At 64.2% G+C, this 17,335-nt stretch overlaps 2 protein-coding genes across 2 annotated transcripts; one reads left to right on the top strand and one right to left on the bottom strand.

Moving 5' to 3' along the window:
* Positions 1-255: 255 nt before the first annotated feature.
* Positions 256-7,624, bottom strand: DDX51 (DEAD-box helicase 51; the record flags this gene model as incomplete). Its single annotated transcript, XM_082667498.1, has 16 exons — positions 256-1,509; positions 1,639-2,974; positions 3,198-3,332; positions 3,412-3,475; positions 3,589-3,690; positions 3,880-3,996; positions 4,078-4,193; positions 4,271-4,469; positions 4,600-4,745; positions 4,815-4,923; positions 5,088-5,194; positions 5,289-5,360; positions 5,471-5,616; positions 5,932-6,082; positions 7,078-7,229; positions 7,312-7,624. 15 exons carry the CDS (start codon positions 7,622-7,624, stop codon positions 2,948-2,950), a joined length of 1,956 nt encoding a protein of 651 aa, XP_082523624.1. The 3' UTR covers positions 256-1,509; positions 1,639-2,947.
* A 130-nt stretch (positions 7,625-7,754) lies between these two features.
* On the top strand, positions 7,755-13,253 carry NOC4L (nucleolar complex associated 4 homolog). Its single transcript, XM_082667177.1, has 15 exons — positions 7,755-7,892; positions 8,221-8,341; positions 8,834-8,940; positions 9,207-9,314; positions 9,483-9,632; positions 9,717-9,816; positions 9,897-9,931; positions 10,251-10,301; positions 10,382-10,493; positions 10,641-10,701; positions 10,847-10,957; positions 11,131-11,291; positions 11,381-11,463; positions 11,751-11,864; positions 11,951-13,253. The coding sequence occupies exons 1-15, from the start codon at positions 7,776-7,778 to the stop codon at positions 12,068-12,070; spliced, it is 1,551 nt and encodes a 516-aa protein (XP_082523303.1). The 5' UTR covers positions 7,755-7,775; the 3' UTR covers positions 12,071-13,253.
* Positions 13,254-17,335: the final 4,082 nt, after the last annotated feature.

Below are 17,335 nucleotides of genomic sequence, written 5' to 3'. Positions count from 1 at the left end.
GAGGGAGCCTTCGCTGCACCAGAGAGCGGCACCTCCCCTCCAGCCTTCTGAGAGGCAGCACCTGGGGCCTTCCTGGGTGACGAGACCTGCAGGTGCCTCGCTCCCCATCCTTGCCCCGCGTGCCCAGGGGGGCGAGGGCAGCAGAATGGTTGCACCAAGGCCACGCTGTCATCTGCGTGCCTTGGTGCTCGTGGGCCGGCCTGGCCGAGGGGTCCCCCCAGGAGGGCCGAACAGCCATCCCAGGGCCGTCGGACGACCAGCACAGCTGCTGGACCGGTGGGTCCCGTCCCGGCCCTGCTCAGTCCTAACCCTGATCAGTTCTAACCCTCGGGGGATGCAGTTCCGGGGTCTGAGGTCCCCCTGGAGCCTTTGTGAGCTCAGTTCCTGCCAGCACAGAGCATCTGTGCCCACCCTGCTGTGTGTGCGGTGGCAGCAGGAATGCCTGCGAGGCTGGTCTGCCACGTTCGCGCCCCCTTCACTCTCTGCTTCTTATTTCTCCCAGTTTTATTGAGATATCATTGACGTACAGCACTGTATACGTCTAAGGTGTGCAGCATAATGACCTGACTTACACATCATGGAGTGATTATCACAGTAAGTTTAACGAACGTCCGCCATCTCACACAGATAGAACATTAAATAGAAAAAAAATGTTTTCCTTGTGGTGAGAACTCAGGATTTACTCTTAACAGCTCTCATACACGTCATGTGTAACCTACAGCAGTGTTATATTTGTCATGTTGTACATTACATTCCTAATACTTATTTATCTAATAAAGGGAAGTTTGTACCTTTCGACCATCTCACCCAATCCCCCTGCTTCTGGTAATGACAAACCTGATCTCTCTCTGAGTTTGTTCTGCAGTATGAATGATTGGCTTAGATGCTGTTAACTCCTGCTACTTTGCTTTTCTCTGAAGTCGTCTTGTTTTCCAGATAAATGCCCAGCAAGTCGCTGTTGAAACCCAACAGCAAAGTGACCTGCACACCGCAGCCTGCCTTGAAGACACCACTACCGCCCGTCTCCCAGATGCCCAAGGCCCCAGAGACCCAGCAGGTGCAGGGGAGGCCCTGTATCTCCAAGTTCAAAGTGAAGGACGAAAGCAGGCAATGTCGTTTCCACCTGGTGGTCACTTTGCTACTCCTGGGCCCCCCCTCCCGGAAGTGAGGGGCAGGAAGGCTCGGGACAGGCCACAGCCGAGGTGCTTCTGCTCAGTCTCCCGCGGCAGCGGCAGCGCCTGCGGTGCCCCCATGAGTGGCTGCATGCTCCCAGCCCCCAGCCTCCACTTCAACCTCTTCCCGGAACCCGTGGGCAGGCTCGGGGCCTCCGCACACGCTGCAGCTTCTCTCCTGTCCCCACGCGCCCGGCCACTCCGCAATGCTCAGTAAAGGTGACATCGGAATTCTTTGTTCTGCTGGCAATTATCAATATTACGAAACTTCTAAAAGCTCAGCCGTTGTCTTCAGTCACCTGCCTGGGCCTCTTCCCGTCTTCTGACACAAGCGTGACTGAATGTAAAAGAAAAGGCAGGCTGAGGAGGCAATCTGGTATTTCCAGCAATCCTATCACCCAGGGGCACGTGTGTTCACTATTTTTTTTAATTTTATTTATTTATTTAAAAAAATTAATTTACTTACTTATTTTTGGCTGCATTGGGTCTTCATTGCTGCACGGGGGCATTCTCTAGTTGCGACAAGCGGGGGCTACTCTTCGTTGCGGTGCGCGGGCTTCTCATTGCGGTGGCTTCTCTTGTTGCGGAGCACGGGCTCTAGGCACACAGGATTCGGTAGTTGTGGCTCGCGGGCTCTAGAGCACAGGCTCAGCAGTTGTGGCACACAGGCTCAGTAGTTGTGGCTCGTGGGCTCTAGAGCACAGGCTCAGTAGTTGTGGCTCGTGGGCTCTAGAATGCAGGCTCGGTAGTTGTGGCACCCGGGCTTTGTTGCTCTGCGGCATGTGGGATCTTCCCGGACCAGGGTTTGAACCTGTGTCCCCTGCATTGGCGGGCAGATTCCTAACCACTGCGTCACCAGGGAAGAAGTCCGTATGTGTTTTTAAACAGATGCTTTATTGAGATACAATCCACAGACTGGGAAGCCGCCTCTCAGAGGCTGTGCATGGCTGTGCCGCCCCCCGGGTCCCGTGCGAAGCCTGGACTGAAATGTGAGCGGGTTCGGTATGCAGGGTGCGTTTACAGCCCCGAGGGGTCCGGGCTGGTGCGACCCGAGTCCTGGTCCGCGTGCTCTCCCGTAAGCTGCCCACTCTGCCCCATGACGTCCACTCGGGCGACAGCGAGCACACGGGACGCCAGGACTCATGGTGGTGATTCTGCCAACACAAGGAGCTGCGGTTCATTCCCATTAAGGCTCTGTCAACACGTGACTCTTGGAAACGAAGCTTTCTCAGAGACGGCGGTCAGTGCTCTGAAGCCTGTTTCCTGGACACTCGTCTCACACACGCGATGACTAATCGTGAAGTACAGCCACGATGACCTCGCAGCGCATCCTCCGGTCTCTGTGACGCCTTGCGGGGAACGGCTACTTAGCAGCCGGCCGTTCACCCCAACAGCGAGGGACTCAGGGCCACCTCTCCCACGCAGGGTGGTGGCTTACGCTGTTAGAAGAACTGAATTCCTGAAGGTACCTCAAGGCTGATCCCCAATTTACAGCCTAACGCGTGGCAGACGCCACCCCGTCAGCTCCGGGGGAGTGTAAACAGTTTCACTGGAGACTTGCTTCCAGAAAGACCACCCGACAGGGGGCTGACCTTGTGCCCCCTGGAAGGTCTCAGGCCTGGGCCGGAGCCTTGTGTCCAGGGCAGCAGCGTGCTTGGGGACCGAGGCTCGCTCAGCTGAGGAACCCCCGTCTCCTGCTCGTGCGTCCAGCAACCGGTGCTCGGGATGTTTCCAGAAAGGAGGCGGCTCCCCCACCACGAGGGCAGAGCCCCGGCCTAGGCTGCCTTCTGCCTCTGCTCCTCCTGCGGGGGTGGCGGGGGTGGCAGTTGGCAGGGGTTGGCAGGCGCCACCCGCCGCTCACTCCTTGCGGCCGGCCCCGCCCTCCACCCCCGAGGGCAGAGACACCCCATCCCCATGCCCGCTCGGAAAGCCAGTTCGGTGCCGGACCCCTCCGGGCCGTGGGGCCCCCTGCCGTCTCCTCCCTCCACCTCGGCTGTCCCAAGACGAGCCCCCGTGGCGCCTCACCCTGACGGCCCTCTCCAGCTGGGACAGGGCCTCCTGGTACCGTGGGACCAGCGGCTGCAGGAGCTCACTGGGGGCGTCGTGCCGCTCCAGCCTGGGCACCCCGCCTTCCCTGAGCATCCGGACGAACCTCCTCTCCTGCGGGGAAGGAGCACGTGAGGGGAAGAGGCTCCCGCCCCGCCCGGGCCCCACCTCGGGCTGAGACCCCCAGGCTGACCTGCACCTCGAGGAGCAGCGTGAAGGCCTGTCCGGATTTTCCGGCGCGGGCGGTTCTTCCAACCCTGAAACGGAGCACAGCCTCCTCCAGAGCTGTGGCCCCCAGCCCCTGAGGGCTGTTGGGACCAGGCTTTCTCCACAAGCCACCCCCTCCCCAGACCCAAGGCCAGTCCCGCACCGGTGCACGTAGGTCCGCAGGTACTGGGGGGCGTCGTAGTTCACCACCAGCTGCACGCCCTGCACGTCGATGCCGCGGGCCGTGGCGTCGGTGCTGATGAGGCTGGCAGGACACAAGGGGCCACGGGCCCTGCCTGAGGCCGGGAGCAGGGACACACGCCCCTTCCCGCCCTGCTGGGGACCCCGCCACGGAGCTGGGGAGGGCCCGAGGCGCCCTTCAGGAACCCAGGCTGACGCCGGAGCGAGCGCCCTCCCCAGAGCAGGACCCCGGCCTGTCTTCCCAGGTACTCACAGCTGGATCTTCCCCTGCTGAAAGCGCTTCAAGATCAGCTTCCTAGCGCCAGGCCCGTAGCGGGAGGAGAAGTCGGCCACGCGCACGCCCCCGAAAGCCTGGACTAGCAGGAACAGCCTGGGCGGGAGAGGCCAGAGCCGGGTGGGCTGGGGGAACCACCTCCTCTCCCCTCCAGTCCCTGCACCACGCGGGCCTCACCTGTGGGAGTTCTCACGGGAGTTGGTGAAACACAGAACCCTTGAGAGGTTCATCTCCAGGATCAAGTGCAGGACGACCAACGGCTTGAGACGGAGGCTGCAGGGCACGTAGCGATGCTGCGGGGGACGGCGTGAGGTTGGCCACAGCCCGGTGCCTAGACGCGCCCCCTCCCCCCTCCAAGTGCCCTGCTCACCGTGAGCCCCGCAGGGAAGGTATACTTCCCGCCCAAGTCCCCGGCCACGTCCACGTCAGGGTCTCTGAGGCCCCCGTGCACCGACCCCGTGGAAAAGAGCCGGGGCCGGTAGAGGCCGAGCTGCTGCAGCTTTTCGGGGTTCTGGGTCAGAGTGGCTGAGAAGAGTAGTTTCTGCAGTGGCATCTGGGGGCAGCAGACGCTGGAAAGGGAGGGCACGCTGGGAAAGCAGCACCCCAGCCTGGTGGGAGAGCGTCTCAGATGGGGGACAGCGGAGGGGACCAGCTCAGGGCGGCCCCACTGGGCGCAGAGCAGAGTGCAGGGCCTGGTACCTGGCTGCAGTCACAGCCCGGGGCTGTGTTCTCTGGAGCAGAGCAAAGGGATCCCTACTGCCCTCACTGGGAAAGGCCGCGGCCACCACCCGCGGCAGCCAGGCCTGGTGCATGCTGTCTATCACGCGGTCGGCCTCATCGATGACCTGCGGGGTGGGGGGGCCGTGGTCAGCTTCGGGTCTGGGCCCGGGCCTCCCTCCACGTGGGCCACCTACCAGGAAGCGGAGATGCTGGAGACTGAATCCTGGGGTCTGCTCGACGTGGTCTACCAGGCGGCCAGGGGTGGCCACCACGATGTCTGCCAGGCAGCGGAAGCCGTCTGCTCTGTAGAGCGGAGAGTGGCTCAGGAGGGCCGCCCTGCACTGACCACCCCCCCGACGTGGGGACCCTGTGGACGGCAGCGCTCTGCTCCCCGGGGCCAGATGGCTACGATGCGGCTGCAGAGCGAGCCCACCTCTCGGAGGAGCCCACAGACCGGAGGAACCTACGTGTCCTGCACGAGACTCTCCTGCTCCTTGGCCAGCGACTTCTGCCCGGTGACCAGGGCGACCCGAAGAGGAGTGGCATCTGTGTAGACGCTGAACACTTTGCTCACCTGGAGGAAAAGCAGCCATGAACAGCGCGACCCGAGGCCCCGCGCCGCAGTGACGAAGCCCTCGGCTCTGACCTCCAGGCATGGGCCCACGTACCTGCTGGGCCAGCTCCTTGGTCGGCAGCACAACCAGGGCCCGAACCTGGCACACGGCTCGCCGTAGCAGGGCCTGCGGGGTAGACAGCCGCCGCGTCAGCCCGCCCCCCGCGTCCGCCCGCGCCCGCGTCAGCCGCTCCTGCCTGCAGACCCGCCTGGAGGGCGAGGGCTCTCTGCGCTCACCTGCACCACGGGGATGACGAAGGCCAGTGTCTTCCCACTGCCCGTTGGGGCAGACACACAGAGGTCGCTAGGCCGGTAGCCGCCTCTGCTTACCAGAAACCCGTTGGCTGCGCTCTCCAGGAGAGCGGGAATCACTGCTGCCTGCACTGGACAAGGAACGGCGAGACGCACGTCACATCGGTGCAGGGACACCCAGTACCAGCACAGGCACCAGAGACGGCCGCCTCCCTGTCTGTGACCTCTGGGCTGGGCTCTCGCTCAAGGTCCGCACCAGAGCCTCCCGGAGTGCTGAGAGGCTGGAGGTGCCGAGGCCAGGACCACACCTGCCACCGGACGTGTGCACAGGCTGCCTGTGTGGACAGCTGCTGAGCGAGGGCCTTGCCCGGTTCTGGGAGAAGATGCTCTGGAAGGAAACCCTGCTCCCACCGCCACCCCACCCCACCTGCGCAGGGCAGGGGCACCTGGAAAGTAGGACGAGATGCCCTGAGCCCGCAGCCTCTTCCGCAGGTCCGGGTGGACTTCCGGGATATCCTCAATAGGCACCAGGCCTTCGGTGACACTCTTTCCAACGCAGCTTGGCTCAGCCAGCCATGTTGGCAGGAAAGGCTGGACCTATCACAGAGGAAAAGAGAAAGAGATGCGGTGAACGCTCCCAAACCCGCCAGGCCAGCAGAGCAGGGCCCCATGAGCCAAGCGCTCAAGACACTCAGGCTGAAGAGGCCGCAGGAAAGAGACAAGCTTTCTAGCTTCTCCTAGACCGCCCACGTCTCACTCTCCGTGAAGCCTTTAAAAGGCGTGAAAAATACATACCAGAAAGCGCCACTCCCTGAGCCAGACCACCCAGGGGCACCTTCGCACCTAGTAACACCCGTGCCCCAATGACATCTGTGCTCCGGACTACACCCGTAAGGTGCCCGTGACCTGTTTGCTATCACTGGCTCTGCACCAACCGTACAAACCCTCTGTCGTTTTACACAACAAACTCATTGCTACCTCAGGGCCTTTGCCCCAACTCGGCCCTCTCCCTGGCACACACCCCCCTGCCCCCACCACACCTTAACCAGGCTGATCCCTGTCTTCTGATTCCAACTCAAAGTGGATCTCCCCAAGGGCACTCTGCCCAGCCTCTCTTATTCTTCATGATGACGATCACGCTCCAGACATCCTTTAACTCACGTATTCGACTACTGAAATCTTATGCTGACATAAATCTGCTACTCGCCCAGGAACCTGGTAGGCCTGGTAGGATCTCCCATTTTGTTCGCTAGATCGGTGAGCACAGTGGAAGCTCCTTAAATGTACACCAAGGAAGCGAAGCTGTTTAGAGAGATCTCTGTGACAGCAGCACGGAAACCAAGTCAACCCGCGGGTTTCGGAAAAGAAAGAGAACTCTTACAATTGAAAGTAGAAGTGCCGAGTTTGCACAGGATTCAAACCGTAAACGAGGATGCTAAGACATCAGCAGTCGGCCGGCTCAGGTGTTCACTCACCGAACACAAACCATACACCCATCAGGCGAAAGCACCGTCCTCCAAGCCGTCCCACGAACACAAGCCGCGGTAACGACAGCCACCCCAGCGCTGCAGCCTCCCCCCCGGGCCGCTCACCTTTGGCGCCTTGCTCCTCCCGAAGCCCCCGAGCACCAGGGCGTGGGCTGGGGGACCAGAAGCCTCTTCGGGGGGCGGTCCGCCCTGGCCCTCCGGCGACCCCGCGGCTTCGGCGCCCACGCTGTTCCCCGCCGGCGCCTCCTCGCTGCTCTCTGCGCGGCAGAAACGGGGGCGGGGCGGCGCGTCAGCCCCACGCGGTCCCGAGTCCCAGGGCCCCGCCCCGCGAGGTCCTACCTGCGCCCGCGTCCTCATCCTCGTCGTCCGCCTTCCGCCGCTTGCGGGGAGGTGCGTGCGGGCTCCGCGGCGCCCCGCCGCTCTTGCGCCTCCGCGTTCTGCGCGGCCGCCGTCGCCGCTTCCCCGCCGCCTGAGCGGTCTGCGCGGCCTCCGCGGGCTCCGAGGGTTCTTGCTGCGGCGGCTGCTTCTGCAGCTCCCGCTCTCGGGCCCGGCACCGCAGCCGCTCCAGCAGCGCGCGAGCCCGGCCGTCCGCCTCGGCCTCCGCCCCGGCCGCCTCGGGGCCCGCGTACCGCGCAACGTGGAAGAGCGCCATGCCACCCGCCGCGCGCCAGTCCGGCCCGACGCGCCACGATGACGAGGGGGCGGGGCGCGACGTCATCAGGCGCCGGCGGTGACGTCAGTGGCGCGCCGGGAGGCGGAGCCGGTGGGCGGCTGAATTGGTCTCTGCCGCGTGGGGTGGCGGCATGGAAGGGGAAGCCGGCCCTGGGGGCGCGCGCCGGGCGCTGGGCCGCCTGGTGGAGGCGGTGCTGGCAAACCGAGGCAAGGCCAACGCCGTGTTCGACATCCTGGCCGTGCTGCAGGTGGGGGCCCGTGGGGAGCGGCGGGGGTCGCGGCCGGGTCCCGGGGTTGGAGACCAGAATGGGGGCCTTCTCGGGCTCTGACGAGGTGGGGCTTGGGTTCGGAATGCGGCAGCTAATTGCAAAGCGGAGTTCAAGACTTTTCTGGGGGTATTCTCCAGTCTCGCAGGGCTCCCAGGTTGGAGGGTCGGGTGCGGGGTTTGGCAGAGGTGGGATGGGAGGGTCACGCGGGCTCAGGGGTGGGGTGGGGTGGGGCTGGGGTCCTGGTCGGGAAAGGGGGCAGGGGCCACAGCTTCAGGCGGGGCACCCCGCGACCGGCATCTCCCCGCAGTCTGAGGACCAGGAGGAGGTCCACGAAGCGGTGCGTGCATGCAGCCGACTTTTCGGGGCCCTGCTGGCCCGCGGAGAGCTGTTTGTGGGCCAGCTGCCCTCTGAGGAGATGGTCATGGCAGGTCAGTGTCCAGGAGGGCCTGGTCTCTGACAAGGTTAGAGGGGGATCTTGCTAACATGGGATGAGCCCCCCCCCCGCCCCAGAACTCCATCATAGGCCATGCGGGTCGGTGGGATCGGGAGATTGTGTTTGGGGGAAGGGGTGGGTAATAGGGGCGTTGAAGCCAGGTGTAAGTAAAGGTTGGGTGGGGTAGAACTGTTGGTCCTGTTTTGCGCCTCTTGTGGGATTTGATGATGCGTATAGTTGACTGTTAATTCCATGGAGGCTTAGAGTTCTGTGGCTCAGGCCTTGGCGCGTCTGGGTCTTGGGGTGAAAGGAGAGAGGATCCTGCCTGGGGGAACGTGCTGGTCCTGCCCCAGGTCTGGAACCACAGTGACTCGTTTTTCACTCATTCCTCGGCTGGGCTGAGTAGAGAGCAGGGGGAGGGTGGGGCTGGGTCCCGTCTGGCGTGTGCGGGCGTCGGTGTGGGCTGACCGCCCTGCCCCACCTGCAGGGTCCCGGGGGGCCACTCGCAAGTACAGGGTGTGGATGCGGCACCGGTACCACAGCTGCTGCAACCGCCTGGGGGAGCTCTTGGCTCGCTCCTCCTTTCGGATCAAGGTGAGTCTGGGCCGCTAGCCTTGCTTGCCCGCGCAGGGGTCTGCGAGGGGTCTGGGGCCGTGGCTGCAGGTGCCGGTCCAGGTGAGGGTGCTGTCTCCTTCTGTGGCTGGTTCCTCTGGGTGTGGCTGCGTCCGTCCTGTCTCCTGATTCTCACAGGAGCTTTATCTTGCGGGTGTTCAGGCCTGAGGGCCGGGGGAGCTCTGTGGGCCTGTCTGCAGGGGTGACGTATGGCGGGCGCCTCGCGGTCCCTTTGCCACCCCTCCTAGGAGCTGGCCCTCAGCACCCTCATGAAGTTCGTGCAGCTGGAGGGCGAACACCCCCTGGAGAAGCCCAAGTGGGAAGGCAACTATCTGTTCCCCTACCAGCTCTTCAAGGTGAGGCCCAGGCTGCCCGCTTGCGGGTCTCCCCGGCTGCCTGTGGGTTGTGGGGTTTGGGGGGCCTCTGGAAGCCCTCCCCAGACTCTGCTATGTGAGCTCCACACCTGGGCCGCCTGTCCTGGGGGTCAGAGAGGTGCTCACCACCTTGTTCCCCCTCCCCTGCAGTCGGTGGTAGGAGGCCTGCTCTCTCCAGAAGAGGACCGCTCCCTGTTGCTCTGTCAGTTCCGGGAGTACCTGGAACACGACGACATCCGCTACCACACGATGCAGGCCGCGGCGGACGCTGTGGCCCGGGCCACTGATGGGCGCCCTGAGGTGAGCCGCCTGGGTCCGGGGAGGATGGGGCCAGGGGGGTGACGGGCACACGGCGTCCAGGTGCTCAGGCCAGGTCTGCGGCAGGTGCCCCTCGCTTTTTGGAACAACGCCTTCACGCTGCTGTCCTCCGTGAGCCTGCCCCGCCAGGAGAGCGCCCCCCCCAGCTTCTACGTGAAGCACGCGGGTAAGCGCTGGGGCTGGGAGGGCGGGAGGGCAGGGCCCCGGCCTTCTCCCATGTCAGGTGATCCCTCGCTTTATCTGCAGAGCTCTCGGACAAGTGGAAGGTCGTTCATCTGAGGGTGAGACGCTCTGGGTGGGTGGTGGTTTCCCTGGGAATCCCCCGGTCCTGGGCTAGCGCCCCCTTCCTGGCCTTGTCAGCCACCGGGGTCACAGGAGGCCCCGAGGGCCCAGGCACGGTTCCCGGAGGTCAGAGGCGGCCTGCCCAGACCTCTCTGGGGCTGAGTGTCACTGCCAGGGCGGCTGTGAACACAGGGCCTGTGGCCGAGAGGGAGGTGTTCTCTCGCTGGGGTTTCTTAGTTCCTGGCTCCGTAGCGGAGGCAGGAGGAGAGTGGGCACGACTGGGAGCGTGGGCACGCCCACCCTGCCGCCTCCCCACAGGAGCACAGGAAGGCCTTCCAGCAGATGTGGCTCGGCTTCCTCAAGCACCAGGTAGGGGTGGGGGAGGGACCCCGGGGCTGGGCTCCAGCAGGTGGGGCGGGCCGCACCGACCTGACTGCTGCTTCCGGCAGCTGCCTCTCCGCATCTGCAAGAAGGTGCTGGTGATCATGCATGACTCCATCCTGCCTCACCTGGCGCAGCCCAGCCTCATGATCGACTTCCTCGCCCGCGCCTGTGACGTCGGTGAGCAGGGAGCGCCTGGTGGGCCCCGGAACCGGGAGCAGCGGGACCAGGGCGGCGGCGGTGGGGGGGGGCTCTGCAGCCCCGGGCCAGGCAGCCGGCGGGGGTGTGCCGTCAGGTTGGGCTCCACGGCTGCGCGTCTGTCTGCAGGTGGAGCCGTCAGCCTCCTGGCTTTGAACGGACTTTTCATCCTCATTCATAAGCACAACCTGTGAGTGTTCGCCTCGGGGTCTGAGGGCTTTTCAGCTCTGCCCGTTCATCCGTGACGTTCATCTGTGACCCCGACCGGGATTCCTGATCTGTTCTGTTTGTGGCTCTGCCCCGACACGTGCTCCGTCACTCACCTCCCCCGCCAGGGAGTACCCTGACTTCTACCGGAAGCTGTATGGCTTGCTCGACCCGTCTGTCTTCCACGTCAAGTACCGGGCGCGCTTCTTCCACCTGGCTGACCTCTTCCTGTCGTCCTCGTGAGTGGGGGCGGGGCTGGGGACACCTGGCCTGGCTCAGAGCCGCATTGCTGCCTGGGCCCCGCCCATCCCTGTGGGGCTGCGGGCCCGCAGGCCAGGACGGGAGCTGGGGGCTGGCACGGAGGGGTGGAGTCTTACGCCTCCCCCCCCCCCCCCCCCCCCCCCGCCCCCAGGCATCTGCCTGCCTACCTGGTGGCTGCCTTCACCAAGCGCCTGGCCCGCCTGGCCCTGACAGCGCCCCCCGAGGCTCTACTCACGGTCCTGCCCTTTATCTGCAACCTGCTGCGCAGACACCCAGCCTGCCGCGTCCTCGTGCACCGCCCCAGGGGCCCTGGTGAGTGTGGCCGGAGCCCCTGGGAGGCCTGGCCAAGAGGCCAGCACGTGGGTGCAGGTGGCAGACTGGAGCCTGGGTCTCGTTCCTAGAGCTGGACGCCGACCCCTATGACCCCCAAGAGGAGGACCCTGCCCGGAGCCGAGCCCTGGAGAGCTCCCTGTGGGAGCTGCAGGTGAGGGCGCCCTGCCTGCCGGTCACTCCCTGGGCTTCCTGGAGCCGCCCCACCTGGGCGCTCCCCCTCGGCCTCCCACCCAGCCCCACCTGCACGCCCCTGCCAGCATCTCTTCCAGGTCCCCAAGGATCCCACCTTGCCTTGTCACTTCGCTCACCCAGGGGAGCCTTTGCCTCCGTCTGTCCTGCCCCTGGCCTGCGGAGGTGGTGGGATGGTCCCCTGCTCAGTGCGTCCTGTGCCCCTCGCTTTGCCCACGAGGGGCGGTGACATCCCACGTGCCTCTCCAGGCCCTCCAGCAGCATTACCACCCCGAGGTGTCCAAGGCCGCCAGCGCCATTAACCAGGCACTGTCCGAAGCCGAGGTCAGCATCGCGCCGCTTCTGGAGCTCACCGCCTTCCAGGTGAGGCTGTGAGGCGGGCCGGGCGCTGGGCAGTGAGGGCCGTGCAGCACGGGGCGCCTGACCGGCCGCCTGTCCCCGCCCCGCAGATATTCGAGCAGGACCTGCAGAAAAAAGGGCCCGAGCCAGTGCCATTGGAGTTCATCCCGGCCCAGGGCCTGCTGGGCCGGCGGGGTGACCTCTGTGCCCAGCACTTCACGCTGAGCTGACCCTGCGCGCCCCGCTGCCCCCGACAGATGGTCTTGTGGGAAAGCTGCTGGGGGGTGCTGGTGGGCGGGGGTCTCGGGAGGTGCAGGTCCTTCACCTGTGCCCCTGGGGCTGGGGTCAGAGTGCCGTCCACCTGCCGCCCCTCCACCCGCCTACCCTGCTGGCCTCACCGGAGGGTGCTGCTCGGGGCCCTCCCTTCCCTGCGGCCTGGTGGGGAGGGGCGAGGTGGGGTATGGGGGGCGCTGCAGGGCAGCCCCTGCTTCCAGGGCCTCAAGTTACAAGCGCGCCGGGTCGTGGCTTTTGTCGCCCCCGCGATTCCCCCCCAAGACGCGCCAGGCTCTCTGCATCGCTGTGCTTCCTGACACGGGGCGGCCGTGAGAGCCTGTCTGCTGCAGTTAGACTGTGACGTGGGAGTGACGGGGTGGCTCTGTGCCCCGGTCAGTCTCGGCGGGGAGCACAGAGAGGGGCACGAGCTCTCTGTGCCTGGCCAGGCCCTACTGAGGTCACCTTTGTCCCCAGAAGCACAGTGAGTCCGGGGGTGAGCATCTGCCCCATCGAGGGGTTACAGGCGGGGCTGGTTCATTCCTCCATCCCCTGAGCGGAGTGGGCCAGCAGCCCGATTGTTTCCACGGTTATCTTTTAGAGGTTTCTTTTGTGCCAAAGGTGGCGGGTTTTCCGGCTCTGGTAGTGACCCCGTTTCCTTTAAAAAACCCACTTGGTCCGGCACACGCCTGGAGCCGGCCCACGGTTGGCAGGGGCTGGTGGGGGCACGGGGTGGGGCAGCCCACAGGGAGATAAGACACCTCGCTGCCCTCCGCCTCCTGTGCCCCACTCCTGGCCCCGCCCTGCCCCTCCCCCCGGGGAGCAGGGTGGGAGCTCGTGGTGGGCACCCTGGAGTCACAGCAGGGAAGGGTTCCGCCAGTCTGGTGTCCAGGTACCCCCCACCGGCCCGGGGTCCCAGTGCACCCTGCTGGTAGCAGCACACCACGTGGCCCCGGTGCCCTTCACCCGTCTTCCCACGTCTGTTACTGAGCTGGAAACCGCCTTGTCCCTGGGGCGCAGGGCTTGCCTGGAGCGGGGGGCGGGGGTGGGCGGTCTTGAGAGAGCCGGGCCGTCTGGCACCAGGAGTGTCCAGTGGGCCAGAGGCCGCCGTGCCTTGTGTGGGGATGCCAGGGGGCAGTGCTGGACGGCCTGAGGCCTCCCGCTTTTCTTGAAAAATGCCACTGTGTAAAAAAATTTACAAACTACAAAACACTTGAACGGTCTCTCTTGGTCTTGTCTGCATTCGGCGTCCTGCGCTCCCGTAGGTCCTGGCTGTGACCCGTAGCCGCGCTGGTGCCCGGGCAGCTGCACTCTGCCGTGTTTGCCCTCCGGCAGGTCCCCATTTCCTGTCCTCTGGCCCTGGTTGTCCGTGGGGGAAGAGGGGTGAGAGTGCCCCTCCCAGCAGCTGTGAGGTTGGCTGGGAGGCCGCGTGGTGGGTTGGAGGTAAGAACTGAACGGGGGGACTGGGGCCACCGCTGGGGCTCTGCCTGTCCTTCAGGAGCCCGAGGGGTGGCCGGGACAGCCTCCGGGGCACATGGGGCTGACTGCAGGGCTCCTGGCTCCAGGGGAGGTACAAGCTCAGACTTTCAAGGGCTTTGGAACCACCTGGGATCAAGGAAGATGTCTACGTGGGCGGGCGGAGGGAGGGAAGGGCCTCGGGCAGGTGTACCTGAGGGCGGAGAACATAGCGGCTCCCTGGTCTGTACCAGGAGACCATCCTGAGCCGCTTGTGAGCAACCCACCTCTGAGCCCAGAGACAAGAATGCAGGCGCTTAGAAAGAGTAAACGTTTGTATGTTTAAAAAGAAGAAAAGACAGGCACCAGCGAACCCACGGCTGGCAGCCTCAGCCCGCCAGCGGCTCCCTGGGAGGAGGACGAAGGGGAAGCCGCTGCCTTTCCTTAACTACAGCCCCGCCCCGGGTTGTCTGGCCTTTGTAAGTTACAAAGCGGCACGCGCCTAACTAGGAGCTCAAGTGAAAGGGCAGCGTGTGGGGAGATGAGGAAGCCTGCTCGCTCCCCAGCCCCGTAACCCACCCTCTCCTCTGCTGCCACTTCGCCCGCACAGACCCTCATGCTTCCCGCGCCGGGGGAGAGGCCAGGTGCACCTGCCCAAAGCCTCCCTCCACCTGCCCACGTAGACGTTTTGTTTGTGGCGCTGGGGACGCTGTTGTTTCCTAGGTCCAGTTTTTACAAATTGCTTAAAAAAAGATTTCAGACACAATGAATACCTTTTTAGCTTAAGTATGCCCCGTTTGATATTTGAGATGCACTAAATTTTAAAAGTTAAAGTGAAATCCACAAAACATCAAACTAACCACTGTCAAATGCGTGATTCAGGGACTTCCCTGGTGGCACAGTGGTTAAGAATCCACCTGCCACGCAGGGGACACGGGTTCGAGCCCTGGTCTGGGAAGGTCCCACATGCCACAGAGCAACTAAGCCCGTGCGCCACAACTACTGAGCCTGTGCTCTAGAGCCCGCGATCCACAGCTACTGAGCCCGTGCACCACAACTACTGAGGCTGCACTCCAGAGCCCGCGAGCCACAACTACCGAAGCCCGTGTGCCTAGAGCCTGTGCTTTGCAACAAGAGAAGCCACTGCAATGAAGACCAGTGCAGCCAAAAATAGATAAAATAAATTTATAAAAATGCATGAGTCAGTGGCATTTGTGCATCCATGATATGTGACCGTTGCCTGTGTATAGTTCTAGAACTTCCTGTCGCCCGTGAATGGTGTGTATCCTGACCTCTCCTGTTTCAAGAGGAGGCCCATGTCCATGGGAAGGTGTCTGGAGGCCAGAAGTCCCCACAGGCATGCTCGGGGCCCCATGGAGTGGGCTCTGCCGTCTTCTCCCTCCAAGGCCAGGTGGCCACTCGGAGCTGGGTCAGCCCCAGGCCTCCAGCAGGAATCGGAAACCTGAGTGGACGCGCAGAGCCAGGACCCTCGGGCGGCAGCACCTGGGCTAGGGTCTATAGGAGGGAGGTCCATGCATTCTGGACTGCCAGCCTGCCATGCCCGCCCCCGGGAGTCTGGCATCTGGTGGGGGATTTAACCTGGTTGAAATTGAGGGCTGGCCTTTGTCCGGCTCCAGGAGGGACCCGAGGCCCCGGGCGTCCTGATGGGAGTGCCGTCTGTGGGGCCGCGGCCCGTCAGAGTCCCCGATGGGGGTCACGGCGGGGCTTTGGGCTGAGTGGCATCCGCTCCCCCTCCGGAGGGGCTGGACACTGGGGGCAGCCACGTGGGTCCCACAGCCCCGGTAAAATCGGGACGCTGAGGCGGGGAGCCCCTGGCTGGCAGCACCCCGTGCGTGTGCTGTCACACGTCAGGGCCCACGGGGAAGACACCGGACGCTTGTGGTCGGGGATCTCCGGGGTCTGTCCTGCGCCTTCCCTTGGCCGGGGTACTTCACGCCCCCTCGCTGCAGTGAACCAGGACCGTGAGCACAGAGCCCTGAGGGGGCTCGGGTAGTCCTCCCGGGGGGTTGTCCAACCCGAGGGGATCTCAGGGGCCTTGGACTTGTAGTTGGTGTCAGGGTGGGGATGGTCTTGAGTGCCTGATGTTGGAGGGCCCCTGAGAAAGAGAGTCCCTGCACCTGCCACCCCGCCAAGCAGTAAGGGGGTTGATACCCCGCTATGAGGAGGGTCCGGGGCAGGCCGGGAGGCACCTCCAGAGTAGAAAGGTTGGCGGACGGTCTTGGACGGGGCGTCCAGGATCGCCAGGGGCAGCAGGGCAGGCGGGAGCCTCACGGAGGGGAAGAGGGTCTCTTGGGGTGCCAGTGAGGACAGGTAGTACCTTGCGTGCCAGGGGGCCGCCGAGTCCTTCCCAAGTGCCTTGAGTCCAGGCTCCTCGCAAGGAGCCCCGCCGTGGGTGTGCCTGCCCAGACGGCCCGGGCCCTGCCTCCCTGCCTCATTCGCTCAGGGTGACGGTGGTTTCCCTGCTGCCCATCTCAGGGCAGCCTGCCCTCCTCCTGACTCAAACGCTGCTTCTCTGTTCCCGGCACATACACCTGTCCCGACCCCACCGGGGAAAGGGGGGACCCTGAGCAGCAGAGACCTCATTTCTGCCGCATCCGGAGCCGGAGCTTGAAGTAGAGTTTCAACCCCGCGGCAGAAACACAGGGACGCGCTGTTTCCTGCACGACCCGTGGTCCTGCCTCTCGAGTTACTGAGACCCAGTGAGCCAGGGACATGGGGGACCCCTTCCTGCATCTGCGGCGGGCCCCCGCTGACTACCCCGCTGCACGATGCCACGGCTCCAGGGCTGTCGGGTCCAGGGTTTCAGAAAAGCTTGGAGGGAGGGCGGGGGTGGCCCGATGTTGGGGGGGCGCTGCCTGCTGTGTGCCCGGGGCGCCGTCCCCTGGTCCTGCTGCACAAACAGGCCAGCCCTGTCTGTCCCTCTGTCCCTCTGTCTCCCTGTCTGTCTCTCTGTCTCCCTCCAGGAGACGAATGGGGCTGTTGGATGATTAAGTCACAGTCACACGCGTAATGAGGAACGTATCACGAGACGCGGAGAACACTCTCCAGCGATAGGAGTGCTCAAGCATTTAACGGGCATGTAGCAAGTAAGCTGCAGAGAACCGGATGTCCGAGGGGTGCCTCCTGAAACAGCCAGGGCGGAGACCTTGGGGAATGTGCGCCCCCACCAGGGCTTTCCCGCTGGGCTGGGGGCACGGGGTGGGGGGCAGCAGCTGGCCCCTAGCACTGAGCCGCCCTCCTCCGTGGGGCATCCTCCGTTAATGGAAGCCTCCCGGGGCCCCACCCCTGCTCCCAGCTGATCACGGCCTGGTGAGGTCACGGCCTCAGTGCCCACCGGCTGGTGCCCCGCTCTGTGCTCAGGAAAGTTGCCCAGCCCCTCCAGGCCTCGGTCCTCTCATCCACAAAGTGGGCGGTTCCAGGGGCTGTGGCTGCGTAGGAAATCGGTCCAAAACTTAGAGGCATGAAACCACTACAACGTCGATCTCGCTCCTGAGCCTGCAGCCTGCACAGGGCTTGCGGGGGGACAGCTGGTCTCTGCTCTCCTCGGCAGGAGCTGGGGCGGCTGGGACGTCGGGGCTGAGCTCCCTGAGGTCTGGGCTGTTCTAGGTCAGAGCCGGAGCCATTGAGGTCGTTGAGTACGGCGTGTCGAGGTCAGAGGAGGCCTGGACCACTGGCATTGCTTGAGGCTTAAAGGCCTGCCGAGACAGATGTGCTAAAATAGGGCAAAATGTTTCTTCTCCACACAGTTC

Source organism: Grampus griseus (genome assembly GCF_964374135.1).
Source record: "Grampus griseus genome assembly, chromosome: 12".
Classification (NCBI taxonomy): Eukaryota; Metazoa; Chordata; class Mammalia; order Artiodactyla; family Delphinidae; genus Grampus; species Grampus griseus.
The sequence above is the reverse complement of the archived record's forward strand: the minus strand, read 5'-3'. Positions and strand labels throughout refer to the sequence as shown.

Bases quoted from the DNA above. Each gene is read 5' to 3' on its own strand.
- NOC4L (XM_082667177.1), top strand. From the start codon at position 7,776: ATGGAAGGGGAAGCCGGCCCTGGGGGCGCGCGCCGGGCGCTGGGCCGC. The intron at 9,315-9,482 runs GTGAGGCCCAGG...CCTCCCCTGCAG, and splicing joins TCCCCTACCAGCTCTTCAAG to TCGGTGGTAGGAGGCCTGCT. The intron at 9,932-10,250 runs GTGAGACGCTCT...GCCTCCCCACAG, and splicing joins GGAAGGTCGTTCATCTGAGG to GAGCACAGGAAGGCCTTCCA.